Source organism: Schistocerca americana, chromosome 10 (assembly GCF_021461395.2).
Source record: "Schistocerca americana isolate TAMUIC-IGC-003095 chromosome 10, iqSchAmer2.1, whole genome shotgun sequence".
In the NCBI taxonomy this organism is placed as follows: Eukaryota; Metazoa; Arthropoda; class Insecta; order Orthoptera; family Acrididae; genus Schistocerca; species Schistocerca americana.
The window spans coordinates 94,423,246-94,442,508 of NC_060128.1; the positions used below are offsets into that span (position 1 = coordinate 94,423,246).

Here is a 19,263-nt window from a genome sequence, read left to right on the forward strand (position 1 = left end):
ATCCTTGAAAATCGGGACAAATTGCTTGTTTTTGAAAAAAAGTCGGGACAAATTTTGGAGCCTCAAAAAGCGGGACTATGCCGATTAATCGGGACGTATGGTCATCCTAGGTACATCGTACTAGTACTCTTGTTCAACTCACTTACTGGGCGAGGGAAAATGACTTTCTGTACACAATCTGGTTTAATGAATCCGGTTACCTATTACTGGGCGTTAGTATGAGGTGTGTCTACCGTTCCCTTTTACGACGGCTTAAACTCTTGTGTGGAAACTTTTAGTGACCTGTCTGCAGTGGAGTTGAAGCCCAACCTTCCTCAAGAGACCACTGGAGACAAGGTAATGATGTTGGCCGTTCGTCTCTGAAGCTAAGTCGAAGTTCTATCTTAACGTATTGTGATCCATTGCGTTCAAATCACAACTCTACGTCTACAGCTACATAAATACTCCGCGAGCGATCGTACGGTGCGTGATGGAGGGTGTCCTGTGCCACTAGTGTCATTCCCTACCCTGTTCCACTACGAAATACAGCGAGGGAAAAACGACTATCTGTATGCCTCCATATGAGCCCTCATTTCGTGTATCTTATCTTCGTGGTCCTTATGCGCAATGTAGATGAAGATGAAATGGGAGATATGATACTGCGTGAAGAGTTCGACAGAGCACTGAAAGACCTGAGTCGAAACAAGGCCCCCGGAGTAGACAATATTCCATTGGAACTACTGACGGCTGTGGGAGAGCCAGTCCTGACAAAACTCTACCATCTGGTGAGCAAGATGTATGAAACAGGCGAAATACCCTCAGACTTCAAGAAGAATATAATAATTCCAATCCCAAAGAAAGCAGGTGTTGACAGATGTGAAAATTACCGAACTATCAGTTTAATAAGTCACAGCTGCAAAATACTAACACGAATTCTTTACAGACGAATGGAAAAACTAGTAGAAGCCAACCTCGGGGAAGATCAGTTTGGATTCCGTAGAAACACTGGAACACGTGAGGCAATACTGACCTTACGACTTATCTTAGAAGAAAGATTAAGGAAAGGCAAACCTACGTTTCTAACATTTGTAGACTTAGAGAAAGCTTTTGACAATGTTGACTGGAATACTCTCTTTCAAATTCTAAAGGTGGCAGGGGTAAAATACAGGGAGCGAAAGGCTATTTACAATTTGTACAGAAACCAGATGGCAGTTATACGAGTCGAGGGGCATGAAAGGGAAGCAGTGGTTGGGAAGGGGGTAAGACAGGGTTGTAACCTCTTCCCGATGTTGTTCAATCTGTATATTGAGCAAGCAGTAAAGGAAACAAAAGAAAAATTCGGAGTAGGTATTAAAATTCATGGAGAAGAAATAAAAACTTTGAGGTTCGCCGATGACATTGTAATTCCGTCAGAGACAGCAAAGGAGTTGGAAGAGCAGTTGAATGGAATGGACAGTGTCTTGAAAGGAGGATATAAGATGAACATCAACAAAAGCAAAACAAGGATAATGGAATGTAGTCTAATTATGTCGGGTGCTGAGGGAATTAGATTAGGAAATGAGACACTTAAAGTAGTAAAGGAGTTTAGCTATTTGGGGAGCAAAATAACTGATGATGGTCGAAGTAGGATATAAAATGTAGACTGACAATGGCAAGAAAAGCGTTTCTGAAGAAGAGAAATTTGTTAACATCGAGTATAGATTTAAGTGTCAGGAAGTCGTTTCTGAAAGTATTTGTATGGCGTGTAGCCATGTATGGAAGTGAAACATGGGCGATAACTAGTTTGAACAAGAAGAGAATAGAAGCTTTCGAAATGTGGTGCTACAGAAGAACGCTGAAGATTAGATGGGTAGATCACATAACTAAAGAGGATGTATTGAATAGAATTGGGGAGAAGAGAAGTTTGTGGCACAACTGGACTAGAAGAAGAGATCGGTTGGTAGGAGATGTTCTGAGGTATGAAGGGATCACCAATTTAGTACTGGAGGGCAGCGTGGAGGGTAAAAATCGTAGAGGGAGACCAAGAGATGAATACACTAAGCAGATTCAGAAGGATGTAGGTTGCAGTAGGTACTGGGAGATGAAGAAGCTTGCACAGGATAGAGTAGCATGGAGAGCTGCATCAAACCAGTCTCAGGACTGAAGACCACAACAACAACATCTTCGTGGTCCTTATGCGCAATGCATGTTGCCTGCAGTAGAATCGTTCGGCACTCAGCTTCAAATGCCGCTTGTCTACATTTTCTCAATAAAATTCCTCGAAAAGAACGTCGCCTTTCCTCCAGGGATTCCCGTTTGAGTTCCCGAAGCATTCCCCATTACCCATTACCTGGCGTCTCCGGATCAGATAGAAGGGTATACGTAAGCGTTAATGTTAAGTATGTACTACAATATTTGATGTTATGTAAATATAGGTTCACCTTTTTCTGATGGGTGACTTTGTTCGACTGGCTTCATCTACAGGACAGCTTGCGCTACTTGTATAAAGATATTTTGCTCCTTTTTCTTTTACGCTTCGTAATTCACATGTTGCAAAGATTCTGCCACAGAGTAGGAACAGTGATCAAGTAAGACTGACCTTGGAGTTTTACTAAAATGTGGGAATGATGAAATAATTGTAGAATGAAGGCTTTCACGACCGGGTGACATGGCTGTTGATATACTTTCCGGGATGTGAGGTCGTGGTCCAAGAACTTTTCTGCTCCTTACGTTTCGTCCAGGACTGCGCTGGACTTCCTCAGAGGCGCTGCTCCGCTGAGTCTTGCCGACTGACTGGTCGGGTGTCTGAGAGCGACTTAAATATTGTGAGAAAGGGGGGCGTCGTTCAGGTGACACGTGATGAGCAGTGATAATCCATAGCAAAGATAAGGATGACTATCGATTACCACCTTGTCAAAGATAAAAATTGTTAGCAATTTTGTAGAAAAGTCAGCTGTAGCGGAACATGCTCTTCAACCAGGCAACCACCAAGTGAAGTTTTCGGATACCGAAGTTTTATCTACAACGCTAAATTACTATCCACGGCTATATAGAGAAGCTATCGAAATTTATAAACATCACGATAATTTCAATAGGAAAGAGGAGGCTATGAAACTAAGCGATATATAAACAGTGGCTCTACAAAATTGCTAACAATTTTTATCTTGGACAAGGTGGTAATCGATAGTCAACCTTATCTTTGCTACGGATTATCAGTGGCTCTACAAAATAGCTAACAATTTTTATCTTTGACAAGGTGGTAATCGATAGTCTTCCTCTGAGGAAGTCCAGCACGGTTCTGGACGAAACGTAAGCAGCAGAAAAGTTCGTGGACCACGACCTCACATCCCGGAAAGTATATCAACAGCAATGATGAAATAATGTTTTCTTATGCGGAGAAGTATTTCAAATTTGTACCGCGCTGTTTGTAATGGGACTTTTATAAGCCTGTGTCCTTATTGACCGGTCATGGTAGTTTCTATTTCGTGGACGATGGAGGAAACGTGCGTTTTAATAGAGCTAACGTGGGAATTTTACGCGCGCCCGTCGAGTAAACAGTGTGATTTACGAACTAGAAACATCCCTCAAACTGCCGCTGGAGTGCGCTGCGATCGCGTATACCACGTTGGGGCCCACGTACCGTATGCACAAGTCGCGTCGTTCCTGAGCGTTCAGCAGCACGTTGAACTTGGCACGCTGAACGTTAACGTTCGACTGCACGGCCCGTGTGCCGACGGCTTTAGCGCGCAGCGTCGCTCGGTGGCGCGCCGGTTCGCCCACTACCCGCGACTTGGGCCACCCCCGCAGCCGCCAGCTCCCCGCGGCGCGCGCGATCGGAACACAATGGGGACAATGGCCCGCGCCAAGCGCCGCATTGCTGTTGTTTCTGCTGCTGCAGCTGCTGCCGGTGTTGTTGTATGCAGATGACGGCGGCGGCGCCACTGCAGCGATGCAGGGGCGTGGTCGCCATTGTCGCTGCATCTCCTGCAGACGAGAGGCGAAGCTCGCAGGTTCCATTCAGACCGCCTCCCTCATCAAGGTCGCACGTGCGCTCGCTCCGAGTATGACAGCCGCCAAAAACACGGTTATTATTATTATTAACGTATGCATCAATTACAGTAATACACATTTAGAAAAACAAATATATATAAAAAGGAACATGTGAAATTATACTAATGGCCATTAAAATTGCTAGACCAAGAAGAAATGCAGATGATAAACGGGTATTCATTCGACAAATATATTATACTAGAACTGATATGTGATTACATTTTCACGGATTTGGGTGCACAGATCCTGAGAAATCAGTACCCAGAACAACCACCTCTGGCCCTAATAACGGCCTCGATACGCCTGGGCATTGAGTCAAACAGAGCTTGGATGGCGTGTACAGGTACAGCTGCCCATGCAGCTTCAACACGATACTACAGTTCATCAAGAGTAGTGGCTGGCGTATTGTGACGATCCAGTTGCTCGGCCACCATTGACGAGACGTTTTCAGTTGGTGAGAGATCTGGAGAATGTGCTGGCCAGGGCAGCAGTCGAACATTCTGTATCCAGAAAGGCCCGTACAGGACCTGCAACGTGCGGTCATGCATTGTTCTGCTGAAATGTAGGGTTTCGCAGGGATCGAATGAAGGGTAGAGCCACGGGTCGTAACACGTCTGAAACGTAACGTCCACTGTTCAGAGTGCCGTCAATGCGAACAAGAGGTGACCGAGACGTGTAACCAATGGCACCCCGTACCATCACGCCGTATGATACGAACAGTATGGCGATGACGAATACACGGTTCTAATGTGCGTTCACCGCGATGTCGCCAAACACAGATGCGACCATCATGATCCTGTAAACAGAACCTGGATTCATCCGAAAAAATGACGTTTTGCCATTCGTGCACCCAGGTTCGTCGTTAAGTATACCATCGCAGTCGCTCCTGTCTGTGATGCAGCGTCAGGGGTAACTGCAGTCACGGTCTCAGAGCTGATAGTCTGTGCTGCTGCAAACGTTGTCGAACTGTTCGTGCAGATGGTTGTTGTCTTGCAAACTTCCCTATCTGTTGACTCAGGGATCGAGACGTGGCTGCACGATCCGTTACAGCCATGCGGATAAGATGCCTGTCATCTCGACTGCTAGTGATACGAGGGCGTTGGGATCCAGCACGGCGTTCCGTATTACCCTCCTGAAGCCATCGATTCCATATTCAGCTGACAGTCATTGGATCTCGACCAACGCGAGCCCAATGTCGCGATACGATAAACCGCAATCGCGATAGGCTACAATCCGACCCTTAACAAAGTCGGAACCGTGATAGTACGCATTTCTCCTCCTTACACGAGGCATGACAACAACGTTTCACCAGGCAACTCCGGTCAACTGCTGTTTGTGTATGAGAAATCGGTTGGAAACTTTCCTCATGTCAGCACGTTGTAGGTATCGCCACCGACGCCAACCTTGTGTGAATGCTCTGAAAAGCTAATCATTTGCATATCACAGCACATTCTTCCTGTCGGTTAAATTTCGCGTCTGTAGCACGTCATCTTCGTGGTGTAGCAATTTTTATGCCCAGTAGAATTTATATAAAAATTAACATATATACAGTACACAAGTTTTAAAACGGCTCAGACTACACTCGGATGTTGATGGTCGAGCGGAGTGCCTCGTGGGATGCTTGATTGAGCTTCCGAATGCCACCAGGGAAGCGTCTGATTGGACATTCATTCACAATGTGGCTCATTGTTTGGGAGTCACCACAGTCACACACACTGTCACTTGAAAAGCCGCACTTGTGCATGTTGTATTAGCACCTACCCTCTCCAGATCGATATCTGTTTAACTGCACCCCACCTCCCTTGGTTGGTGGAAGCCTGGAACTGGAACTGTTGGATTGTCCACAAGTTCGTGGTTTCGGGCTGTTGTAGCTTGCCACTCACGTTTCCACTCTGCGTCCTGGTCGAATCCTGTGGATAGCATTTGGACTGCCGTTTCATATGCTGGTCTTCTAGATTTGACGCGTTTCCTGGACAGTGAAACCAAATGGTCATGAACAGGGATCGAGTTGTTTTCAGAAACTTGCTGACAGAGGTTGTAAAGAGCAGCCTTCCGACGGAGGTCCGTTTGAAAGCACTGGTAGCCAGCAAGTAGGTGTAGACCGGACTGTGCCACTAATTACTCTCATAACTGAGTTCATTCGCACGTCTGCTTTCGCTACGTGGGTGCTTCGGAGCCAAACTGGTGCACAGTATTCTGCTGCAGAGTATACCAGTGCAAGGAATGCTCCTAGGAGGACTGATGTGGTTGCTCCCCATGTACTGCCTGCCAGTTTTCTCACAAGGTTCACTCGTCTTCACTTAAAACTTCCGGACTGATAGGCCGTGGTCGAAGTATAAAACTCTCTCCTGACGTTTCGTCTCCGACTGCGGGGGACATCCTCGGAGGTAAAGCGGCGAACTGCGAAGAGAACTCGAGAAAGCGCTGATTATATAGGCCGTACAGAGGGCGCCACAGTCGATCACGTGGCGTCGGCTATGAGATTGTCTCTGGTGATGCCAACATTCTCGATTGAAAGTAATCGATCGTCACGCTTGCGGTGCAACGCTGACATCCACATTTTATCCATTTTAACACCTTCGTCTTACCTGTTAAAATTATTACAGTGTTTATCAATCTCGATAGCCTCTCTATACGTGTGCGCATATTAGTGCGAGGTTTTAGATATGACGCTCGTCTCGCTGAATTTTATTTCATGACACCTTCCTGGTAAACATGTTCCACTACGGCCGATTTATCGGTGTGACCGAGGCGGCAATTCCTCTTATGTTCAACAAGACGGGTGTTCACACTTCTCTTTGTGGTACCGATGTAAACCTGTCCACAACTACAAGGGATTTTATATACCCCCGGTGTAGCCAGAGGGTGTCGTGCATCTTTTGCCGACCTTAAAAATTCTTTTATTTTCCTGGTGGGTCTGAAAATAGTTTCCACCCCATACTTGCCTAAAACTTTCCCAGTGCGGTCTGTGACCTTACTATTGAACGGAAGAAAAACTTTGCCCTTGGACGACTGTTTTTCGTCGTTACTCCTGATTCTCTGCCTAGAGCGAAGTGCTTGCTATAATAGTCATTCTTCACGAAAGTTGACCGTAGATGTTCAATCTCATCTTTTAAATAAACAGGTTCTCAAAATTTGCATGCCCTGTCTACCAAAGTTTTCATTACACCTTTTTTTTGTCTAGGGTGGTGGTTTGAATTTTTGTGTAGATAACGATCAGTATGTGTGGCCTTTCTATGCACCTTATGGCCCAACGTTCCGTCCCGTCGTTTAATCACAGACACATCCAGGAAGTTCAATTGCCCATTCCTTTCCGTCTCCATAGTGAATTGGATTTTCGATTACTTTCAGCCGAGAATGTTGGCATTACCAGAGACAATCTCATAGCCGACGCCACATGATGGACAGTGGCGCCCTCTGTACGGCCTATATAATCAGCGCTTCCTCGAGTTCTCATCGCAGTTCGCCGCTTTACCTCCGAGGATTCCTCCCGCAGTTGGAGACGAAACGTCAGGAGACAGTTTTATACTTCGACCACGGCCTATCAGCCCGGAAGTTTTAAGTGAAGACACTACCGGCCGTGAAAGCTTACATTGTATGATCAAGGTTCACTCGTGTTTGTATCTTCTTGGCCAAGTTGGGAAGGTGTTTTTTGTATGTTAAAGTTCTGTCCAGAGTGATTCCCAGGTATTTTCGGCTTTCGCTGAATCTGTCTGTGCCAAGAGAGCCGAACTGTGGACTGATCTTTGAAAGGCGATTAGAGATAAGGAACAGGCTTACCTAGGTTTTAAAAACATTTGCTGTCAGTCGCCATGGTGCCTAACGAGAAAAGTAAAGAAGCACAACTGGAGGGGGGGGGGGGGGGGGGGACGAAATGAAACTTCACTGGTTGATGGGGTATGTTATCTTACTTCAGTGCTTACAGAATGCAGACGAATTTACAAAATAAACATGGCAGCATGAGCCCATTTATCAGTAAGACGTTGCGCCCATTCTGGCCCACACGTATGAACGTATTCATTGGGAAAGGTGTCACAAAGCCGAAATATCCTCCACTGAGGCAAGATCACCTCAAAAATGGTTCAAATGGCTCTGAGCACTATGGGGCTTAACATCTCCAGCCGGCCCTCCGAGGCCACAGAGGACAGTGCGACTGCAGGGATTCATCCCTTGCACGCTCCCCGTGAGACCCACATTCCCAAATTAGTGTCTACACACTACATTCGTAGTGCCCCTGCCCATTACACTCATTCCTCGCGGCAGACAATCTGACCGAGTTCGGGCAATGCGTGTGCATCCAGCACAGTAGAAGAACGTCAATGGCCGGTTAGCTTTAACTATATGAAGATGCAATCTGTTCTTTCGGAGTCCGCAGCTCGTGGTCGTGCGGTTGCGTTCTCGCTTCCCGCGCCCGGGTTCCCGGGTTCGATTCCCGGCGGGGTCAGGGATTTTCTCGGCCTCGTGATGACTGGGTGTTGTGTGATGTCCTTAGGTTAGTTAGGTTTAAGTAGTTCTAAGTTCTAGGGGACTGATGACCATAGATGTTAAGTCCCATAGTGCTCAGAGCCATTTGAACCAATTTTTGTTCTTTCGGACATGTCCGAAAGAACAAATACCATCTTCATACTGGTTGCTTCCTTTTCTGTTTCACTCGCAAATAGAGCGAGGGAAAAAGACCGTTGTATGCCTTCGTATGAGCCCTAATTTTCCGTATCTTATCTTTGTGGTCGTTACGTGCAGTGTATGTTGGCGTCATTATAGTCGTTCGCCAGTCGGATACAAATGACGGTTCTCTAAATTTTCTCAATAATGTTTCTCGAAAAGAACGTCGACTTTCCTCCAGGGATTCCCCTTCGAATTCCCGACGCATCTCCGTAACACTCATGTGTTGTTCGAACATGTTGTTGTTGTTGTTGTCTTCAGTCCTGAGACTGGTTTGATGCAGCTCTCCATGATACTCTATGCTGTGCAAGCCGCTTCATCTCCCAGTACCTACAGCAACCTACAGCCTTCTGAATCTGCTTGGTGTATTCATCTCTTGGTCTCCCTCTACGATTTTTACCCTCCACGCTGCCCTCCAATGCTAAATTTGTGATCCCTTGATGCCTCAAAACATGTCCTACCAACCGATCCCTTCTTCTGGTCAAGTTGTGCCACGAACTGCTCTTCTCCCCAATTCTATTCAATACCTCCTCATTAGTTATGTGATCTACCCATCTGATCTTCAGCATTCTTCTGTAGCACCACATTTCGAAAGCTTCTATTCTCTTCTTGTCCAAACTATTTATCGTCCATGTTTCACTTCCATACATGGCTACACTCCATACAAATACTTTCAGAAATTACTTCCTTACACTTAAATCAGTACTGGATGTTAACAAATTTCTCTTCTTCAGAAACGCTTTCCTTGCCATTGCCAGTCTACATTTTATATCCTCTCTACTTCGACCATCATCAGTTATTTTGCTCCCCAAATAGCAAAACTCCTTTACTACTTTAAGTATCTCATTTCCTAATATAATTCCCTCAGCATCACCCGACTTAATTCGACTACATTCCATTATCCTCGTTTTGCTTTTGTTGATGTTCATCTTATACCCTCCTTTCAAGACACAGTCCATTCCGTTCAACTGCTCTTCCAAGTCCTTTGCTGTCTCTGCCAGAATTACAATGCCATCGGCGAAACTCAACGTTTTTATTTCTTCTCCATGGATTTTAATATCTACTCCAAATTTTTCTTTTGTTTCCTTTACTGCTTGCTCAATATACAGATTGAATAACATCGGGGAGAGGCTAAAACACTGTCTCACTCCTTTCCCAACCACTACTTCCCTTTCATGCCCCTCGACTCTTATAACTGCCATCTGGTTTCTGTACAAATTGTAAATAGCCTTCTGCTCCCTGTATTTTACCCCTGCCACCTTTAGAATTTGAAAGAGAGTATTCCAGTCAATGTTCGAACATACTGGTAACAAATCTAGCAGCCCGCCCCTGAATTGCTTCGATGTCTTTCTTTAATAGGACACTGTACGGATCCCAAAGTCCAGCAGCACTCGAGAACAGCTCGCAGCAGCGTCCTATATGCTATCTCCTTAAAAAATGAAAAAAATGGCTCTGAGCACTATGGAACTTAACTTCTGAGGTCATCAGTCCCCTAGAACTTAGGGCTACTTAAACCTAACTAACCTAAGGACAACACACACACATCCATGCCCGAGGCAGGATTCGAACCTGCGACCGTAGCAGTCGCGCGGTTCCAGACTGTAGCGCCAGAACCGCTCGGCCACCAGCGGCCGGCGCCCAAGGCAGGATTCGAACCTGCGACCATAGCGGTTGTGCAATTCCAGACTGTAGTGCCTAGAACCGCTCGGCCATCCCGGCCAGCTGTTTCCTTTTTAGATGAATCGCACTTTCCTAAAATACTCTCAGTGCTTCCCTTCAATTCGGTGCTTATGTACCCGAATCTGAGTCACTTTAAGTTGCATATACGCTGTAGCAACTCCCTCAATTGGAAACTTTTGGATAGGCCTTTATAACTGATTTATAAGTGCGATACATTAAAGAATTGCGGGTTGGGATGGTGTTCCTGGTCTGGTTACATTCTACAACCCCGTTAGTATCGCTCCGATACGGATCGTGAAGACAGACTGGGGCTAGTTACAGAGCTCAAATACGCATTTAAGCAGCCATAGGCAACTGGTAAAGGAGGAATCCCTCAGTTGTAGTGCGATGCTAAGTACCCTCCCCCACGCACTTCTAAGTGGCTCGCAGCGTATGTATGAAGAGGTAGAAACTGCCGCCAGATTGCGACTGTTAGACAGTGTGCAACAGACGGACGCGAGCCGTCGTTATGAACGGCCGTGGCATTCACCTGTTGTGTCGGCGACACGGCGGTGATGTCAGATAAGGCCGATGGGGGACGCTAAACAGCCGGCGTTACACAACAGTGCAGTTACGTAGCTGGCAGCGAGCCCAGACACCGTGACCCAGCGGAAAGCGACACGTCTCGCTCTCTCCCTCCCTTTTTAACTCTGTGTATACCACGAGACTTTGCTCTCTGCTTTGGAGCATCAGTACGCATCCATGAAGAACCATACAGCTTGTTGTATTCGCACACGACACGCTGTTAACAGTACATGCGGATGAACAGGTAGATATCGTCTTCCTAGATTTCCGAACAATAACAACACTCAACACTCAATAACCAGTGAAATTGCCACGAAAATTATACAAATTAAAAAGTAAAGAATGATGGGCTGTTTGCAAACACCGCATACCTCTATGAAGGTGCTTTATTCGCAACTACCAGTTTCACGTCATTATAGACGCAGGTTTATGATGGTTACATTTCCATATTGTAGATGGACAATTACGGAGACCCAAATGGTTCAAATGGCTCTGACAAGGGAACCTCCCCATCGCACCCCCCTCAGATTTAGTTATAAGTTGGCACAGTGGGTAGGCCTTGAAAAACTGAACACAGATCAATCGAGAAAGCAGGAAGAAGTTGTGTGGAACTATGAAAAAAAGTAGTAAAATATACAAACTGAGTAGTCCATGCGCAAGATAGGAAACATCAATGACAATGTGAACTCAGGAGCGTCGTGGTCCCGTGGTTAGCGTGAGTAGCTGCGGAACGAGAGGTCCTTGGTTCAAGTCTTTCTTCGACTGAAAATTTTACTTTCTTTATTATCGCATCTTTGTTTTCGCAAAGTTACGATCTTTCCGTTCGTTCATTGACGTCTCTGTTCACTGTAATAAGTTTAGTGTCTGTGTTTTGCGACCGCACCGCAAAACCGTGCGATTAGTAGACGAAAGGACGTGCCTCTCCAACGGGAACCGAAAACATTTGATCGCAAGGTCATAGGTCAACCGATTCCTCCACAGAAAAACGCATCTGATATATTCTATACGACACTGGTGACGGCATGTGCGTCACATGACAGGAATATGTTGTCGACCCACCTAACTTGTAGACTTTGCGAATGGGTAAAAAGATTCTTCTACCTTGCCCGATTTAGGTTTTCTTGTGGATGTGATAATCACTCCCAAAACTCCACATAAGAGTTTGTCACAGAAACTGAAAATAAAAAGGTTAAACTTTTCACTCGAGGGAAGACTTGAACCTTTGGTTCCGTAGCTGGTCTCGCTAACCACGGGACCACGGCGCTCCTGAGTTCACATTCTCCTCGATGTTGCCTATCTTGCGCATGGACTACTCAGTTTGTATATTTTACTAATTTTTTTCATAGTTCCACACAACTTCTTCCTGTTTTCTCGATTGATCTGTGTTCAGGTTTTCAAGGCCTATCCACTGTGCCAACTTATAACTAAATCTAAGGAGGGTGCGACGGGGAGGTTCCCTTGTGAGAACTATGGGACTGAGATCATCTGTTCCCTAGAACAAAATGGTTCTAATGGCTCTGAGCACTATGGGACTTAACATCTGAGGTCAGCAGTCCCCTAGAACTTAGAACTACTTAAACCTAACTAACCTAAGGACATCACACATCCATGGCCGAGGCAGGATTCGAACCTGCGACTGTAACAGCGCGGCTCCGGACTGAAGCGCCTAGAACCACTCTCTTATAGCGGCCGGCCCAATGCGATGCGCCACACATGTGGCTCCAGGAAGAGTTTAAATACTTACGCTGAGCACCAAACTCCCAAACATGAACATTATTGAGCATATCTTGCCTTGCAACGTGCTGTTCAAAAGAGATCTCCACCCCCTCGTACTGTCTCGCATTTCTGAACAGCCCTGCAGGATTCGTGGTTTCAGTTCCCTCCAGCGCTATTTGAGAACTAGTCGAGTCCATGGCACGTCATGTTGTGGCACTAGTGCGTCCTCACGGGGTCCCTACACGATATTAGGCAGGTGTACCACTTTCTTTGGTTCTTTACAGTGTGTTTCTACCAGTGGCATGCTAGGTAGGAAATAAAACTGCGAAGATGAGTCCTGAGTAGTATTAGGGTAGCTCCTGGTAGAGCACATGTCCGCATAAGGCAAAGGTCGTGAGTTCGATTCCAGTAATCTGTCTCGAAATTTCGGCATTGTTGAATAAACCGAAAACAATTTGTTTTCAAAAAGAGAACACAGGTTTGTGGTTAGTGCTGTTCTCTGTGTCCTGGCTTGTGATGTTTATACAGTATTTGCCATTAAAATTGCTACACCACGAACATGTCGTGCTACAGACGCGAAATTTAACCGACAGGAAGAAGATGCTGTGATATGGAAATGATACCTTTACAGAGCATTCACACAACGTTGGCGCCGGTGGCGACACCTACAACGTGCTGACACGAGGAAAGTTTCCAACCGATTTCTCGAACACAAGCAGCAGTTGACCGGCAGTGCCTGGTGAAACGTTGTTGTGATGCTTCGTGTAAGGAGGAGAAATGCGTACCATCACGTTTCCGACTTTGATGAAGGGCGGATTGTAACCTATCGCGATTGCGGTTTATCGAATCGCGACATTGCTGCTCGCGTTGGTCGAGATTCAATGACTGTTAGCAGAATATGGAATCGGTGGGTTGAGGAGGATAATACGGAATGCCGTGCTGGATCCCAACGGCCTCGTATCACTAGCAGTCGAGATGACAGGCATCTTATCCGCACAGCTGTAACGGATCGTGCAGCCACGTCTCGATCCCTCAGTCAACAGATTGGGACGTTTGCAAGACAACAACCATCTGCACGAACAGTTCGACGACGTTTGCAGCAGCACGGACTATCAGCTCGGAGACCATGGTTACGGTTACCCTTGACGCTGCATCACAGACAGGAGCGCCTGCGATGGTGTACTCGACGACGAACTTGGGTGCACGAATGGCAAAACGTTAGTTTTGCGGATGAATCCAGGTTCTGTTTACAGCATCATGATGGTCGCATCCCTGTTTGGCGACATTGCGGTGAACGCACATTGGAAGCATATATTCGTCATCGCCATACAGGCGTATCAGCCGGCGTGATGGTATGGGGTGCCATTGGTTACACGTCTCGGTCACCTCTTGTTCGCATTGACGGCACTTTGAACAGTGGACGTTACATTTCAGATGTGTTACGACCGGTGGTTCTAATCTTCATTCGATCCCTGCGAAATCCTACACTTCATCAGGATAACGCAAGACCGCATGTTGCATGTCCTGTACGGGCCTTTCTGGATACATAAAATGTTCGACTGCTGCCCTGGCCAGCACATTCTCCACATCTGTCACGAATTGAAAACGTCTGGTCAATGGCGGCCGAGCAACTGGCTCGTCACAATACGCCAGTCACTACTCTCGATGAACTGTGGTATCGTGTTGAAGCTGCATGGGCAGCTGTACCTGTACACGCCATCCGTGCTCTGTTTGACTCAATGCCCAGGCGTATCAAGACCATTATTATGGCCAGAGGTGGCTGTTCTGGTTACTGATTTCTCAGGATCTATGCACGCAAATTGCGTGAAAATGTAATCACATGTGAGTTCTAGTATAATATATTTGTCCAATGAATAGTTTATCATATGCATTTCTTCTTGGTGTAGCAATGTTATGGCCAGTAGTGTAGATGTAGAGGTTCTGGAGCCGGCAGTGACGGCAAGTGGTGTGTGGCGTGTTGCAGCGGTGCAAGGAGCGGCTGAACACGCTGGCCATCTCGGTGATGAACCAGTGGCCGGGCGTGCGGCTGCGCGTCACCGAGGGCTGGGACGAGGAGGGCCACCACTCGGCCGACTCGCTGCACTACGAGGGCCGCGCCGTCGACGTCACGACGAGCGACCGCGACCGCGCCAAGTACGGCATGCTGGCGCGGCTCGCCGTCGAGGCGGGCTTCGACTGGGTCTACTACGAGTCGCGCGCGCACATCCACTGCTCCGTCAAGTCCGGTGAGTACCCCACCCGCCTCTCTGTCTGTCTGTCTGTCTGTCTGTCCATTACTACGTTACTCTCCAGCTAGCAGAGCACCTGGGCTGCCCACTGCTCCACCTGGCACACTCTATACTCGTCTCCACTGTCTCCGTACAGAGATAAGTTGCAAGAGCGTATGGACACGTCCGTGCTGCAGTGAGTCGAAGAAGAAGGACCATTCGCACATCTTAGCCTGTGTTCACTGCCATCACGGAACAAACGTTTACACTGCAGCAGTGGTTCCCAATGGTTCTGAGATCACCATCCTAGACTGCTATCCGATATTAGCCAGCAACCCCTCCCCAACCTGCTTTCCACCCCCTCCCAACTTTCCCCCTCCCCTGCCTACCATCTCCAGGATTAATGCATTACTAAAATTTAGAAAAAAATAATTTTCGGTGCACATTGTCAGTTTCAAAGTGACGAAACTTAAATTATACGAGGTCGTGCTGAAGAGTAATTCCTCCATTTTTTTTTATAGGAAACACTTTAAGCTTGCCTCACGACACGTCCTTACAGCTTCAATTCCGCCAGTACCTCCTCTCCTATTTGACAGAACTTCTACTGCGAATCATACAGAACTAGCACTCCTGAAAGAGAGGAGATTGTGGTAATATGCCTTAGCCACAGCCTGGGGGATGTTTCCACAGTGAAATTTGCACTCTGCGGCGGAGGGTGCGCTGATATGAAACTTCGTGGCAGATTAAATGTGTGCCGCCCCGAGACTTGAAATCGGGACCTTTGCCCTCCGCAAAGAAGCACAAGGTACTGGCAGAATTGAATCTGCGAGGACGGGTGTGAGTCGTGCTTGGGTAGCTCGGTCGGTAGAGCACTTACCCGCCAAAGGTAAAGGTCCCGAGTTCGAGTCTCGGTGGGGCACACAGTGTTCATCTTCCAGGAGAGCTTCTGTAAAGTTTGGAAGGTAGGAGACGAGGTACTGGCAGAAGTAAAGCTGTGAGGACGGGGCGTGACTCGTGCTTGGGTAGCTCAGTTGGTAGAGCACTTGCCCGCGAAAGGCAGAGGTCCCGAGTTCGAGTCTCCGCCCGGAAGTTTCAACGTCCCGGCTGTATCTAAGCCATGTCTTCGCAGTATCCTTTCTTCCAGGAGTGCTACTTCTTCAAGGTTCGCAGGAGAGCTTCTGTGAAGTTTGGAATGTAGGAGACGAGGTACTGGTTCAAATGGTTCAAATGGCTCTGAGCACTATAGGACTTAACAGCTGTGGTCATCAGTCCCCTAGAACTTAGAACTACTTAAACCTAACTAACCTAAGGACATCACACACATCCATGCCCGAGGCAGGATTCGAACCTGCAACCGTAGCAGTCGCGCGGTTCCGGACTGCGCGCCTAGAACCGCGAGACGAGGTACTGGCGGAATTGAAGCTGTGAGGACAGGTCGTCAGGCAAGCTTAAATAGTGAAGAGGGGTTGTGTCTGGTGAACATGAACATGTTGGAGCATCTCTATAGATTCATCTCTCCGGGAACGTTTCATCCAGGAAACGGCATATAAAGAATCCACAAGATGAACTTGCAGCATCTTGTTGCAAAACTATCCATGGTAGAAATTTTTGTAACTGTAGTGAAACGTAAAGTTCCAACATGTCCAGGTAAGTTGTTGCGGTAAAGGTACGCTCCGTGAAAAAGAACGGTCCAACACACCGTACATTCACTTTCAGGCTATCCCTCATGTACTGTACAACAATATGTGGGTTCAACGACCTTAGATCCGAGCACTGTGCTTGTTTACTATCTCGGAGATGTGAAAGTACTCATAGGTTCATCGGATACCAAACTCGTGACGTCTGGATCTGCGAACTGCGTGACTGTGTGTAGCAGCAGACTACCAGTGCTGAAATCGAACATTATGGGTTTGTTTTTCCTAGTCATCTGCATTAGCACACATTTTTCTGTATTTAGGGGTACACTGAAGCACCAAAGAAATTAGTATAGAGATGCGTATTAAAATATAGGGATATATATATAGGCAGAATACGGTCCTGCGGTCGGCAACGCCTGTATAAGACAACAAGTGTCTGTCGCAGTTGTTAGATCGGTCACTGCTGCTACAGTGGCAGCTTATCAAGACTTAAGCGAGTTTGAACGTGGTGTTATAGTCGGCGCACAAGTCATGGGACACAGCATCTCCGATGTGTCGATGAAGTGGTGATTTTCCCGTACGGTCATTTCACGAGTGTACCGTGAATATCACGAATCAGGAAAAGCATCAAATCTCCTGCATCGCTGCGGCTGGAAAAAGATCTTGTAAGAACGGGACCAACGACGACTGAAGAGAATCGTTCAACGTTACAGAAGTGCAGCCCTTTCGCAAACTGCTGCAGAATCAATGCTGGGCCTTCAACAAGTGTCAGCATGCGAACCATTCAACGAAACATTGTCGATATGGGCTTTCTGAGCCGAAGGCCTACTACTTTACCCTTGATGACTGCACGACACAAAGCTTTACGCCTCACCTGGGCCCATCGACACCGACATACTGTTGATGACTAAAAACATGTTGCCTAGTCAAAAGAATCTTGTTACAAATTGTATCGAACGGATGGACGTGAACGGGGAGACAACCTCATGGATCCATGATCTCAGCAGGAGACTGTTGAAACTGGTGGAGGCTCTGTAATGGCGTAGGGCGTGTGCAGTTGGAGTGATATGAGACCCCTGATACGTCTAGATACGATTCTGACAGGTGGCACGAACGTAAGCATCGAGTCTGATCACCTGCATCCATTCGTGTCCATTGTACAATCCGACGGACTTGGGCAATTCCAGCAGGACAATGCGACACCTCGCACTTCCAGAAATACTGCAGAGTGGCTCCAGGAACACTCTTCTGAGTTCGAACACTTCCATTCTCCCCAGACATGAACACTATTGAGCATATCTGGGATACCTTGCATCGTGCTGTTCAGAAGAGATCGCCACCCCCTCGTAATGGATTTATGGACAGCCCTGCATGGTTCATGGTGTCAGTTCGCTCCAGCACTACTTCAGGCATTTGTCGAGTCCATGCCACGTCGTGTTGCGGCACTTCAGTGTGCTCGCGGGGGCCCTACACGATATGAGGCAGGTGTGCCAGTTTCCTTGGCTCTTCAGTGTAGCTGCCATCCATCATACCAACTAGAAATTTTGTCTAAGTCATCTTGTACCCTCCTACAGTCGCTCAACGACAACACCTTCCCATACACCATAGCATCATCAGCAAACAGTCACAGATTGCTACCCATACTGTCCTCCAGATCATTTACATATAGAGAGAATGAACACTTGCCGTGGTGGACAACTTACAAGGTTAGGACTTACGAAGTCTTCGAGGCACTCACATATTGGGAACCTGTTCAGTACGCCCGTAGCTTCGTTAAAAGTTTGTAGAGGGGCACCATGTCAAACACTTTCCGGAAATCTAGGAGTGCGGAATCTGACTGTTGCGCTTCGTACACAGTTCGAAGTTTCGCACGAGCGATGCTTTCTGAAACCGTCGTTATTTGTGCAAAGAAGCTTTTCCTCTGAAGGAAATGTTCCAACTGGGAACATGATGAAGACCTCTGCAGGAAAGGGCATTGGTCCGGCGTTCCTTCACGCTTGTTCTATAGAGGAGTTTTCTGCGCTTTCTTCAGTCCGCCCCGATAGCTGAGTGGTCATCGTGACGGATTGCCGTCCTACGGGCCCAGATTAGATTCCCAGCTAGGTCGGAGATCTTCTCAGCTGAGGGACTGGGTGTTGTGTTGCCTTCATCATCATTTCATCACCATCCGGCGCGCAGGTCGCCCAATGTGGCGTCGAATGCAATAAGATCTGCACCAAGGCGGCCGGACCTGCCCCGCCATTGACGCCAAACGATCATTTTATTTCACTGCGCTTTCTTCCAATCGATTCTCCTTGGAACACATTTACATCGCTGTACGTAGTATAGTTTCTATGGTCATCCCGTGCAGTTCTTACAAGGGAACCTCCCCGTCGCACCCCCCCCCCCCCCCAGATTTAGTTATAAGTTGGCACACTGGATAGGCCTTGAAAAACTAAACACAGATCAATCGAGAAAACAGGAAGAAGTTGTGTGGAACTATGAAAAAATAAGCAAAATATACAAACTGAGTAGTCCATGTGCAAGATAGGCAACATCAAGGAAAGTGAGAACTCAGGAGCGCCGTGGTCCCGTGGTTAGCGTGAGCAGCTGCGGAATCTGAGGTTCTCGGTTCAAGTCTTCCCTCGGGTGAAAAGTTTACTTTCTCTATTTTTGCAAAGTTCTGATCTGTCCGTTCGTTCATTGACATCTCTGTTCACTGTAATAAGTTTAGTGTCTGTATTTTGCGACCGCACCGCAAAACCGTGCGATTAGTAGACGAAAGGACG

The 19,263-nt window shown here is 47.1% G+C and overlaps 1 protein-coding gene across 1 annotated transcript in view; it reads left to right on the forward strand.

Annotated features, from left to right (window-relative positions):
* LOC124552266 (sonic hedgehog protein) overlaps positions 1 to 19,263 on the forward strand; it is a 548,478-nt gene that overhangs the window by 389,362 nt on the left and 139,853 nt on the right. Inside the window, exon 4 of the mRNA XM_047126546.1 lies at positions 14,615 to 14,876. Within this exon, the coding sequence (XP_046982502.1) occupies positions 14,615 to 14,876 (262 nt within the window). The remainder of the gene's footprint in view (positions 1 to 14,614; positions 14,877 to 19,263) is intronic.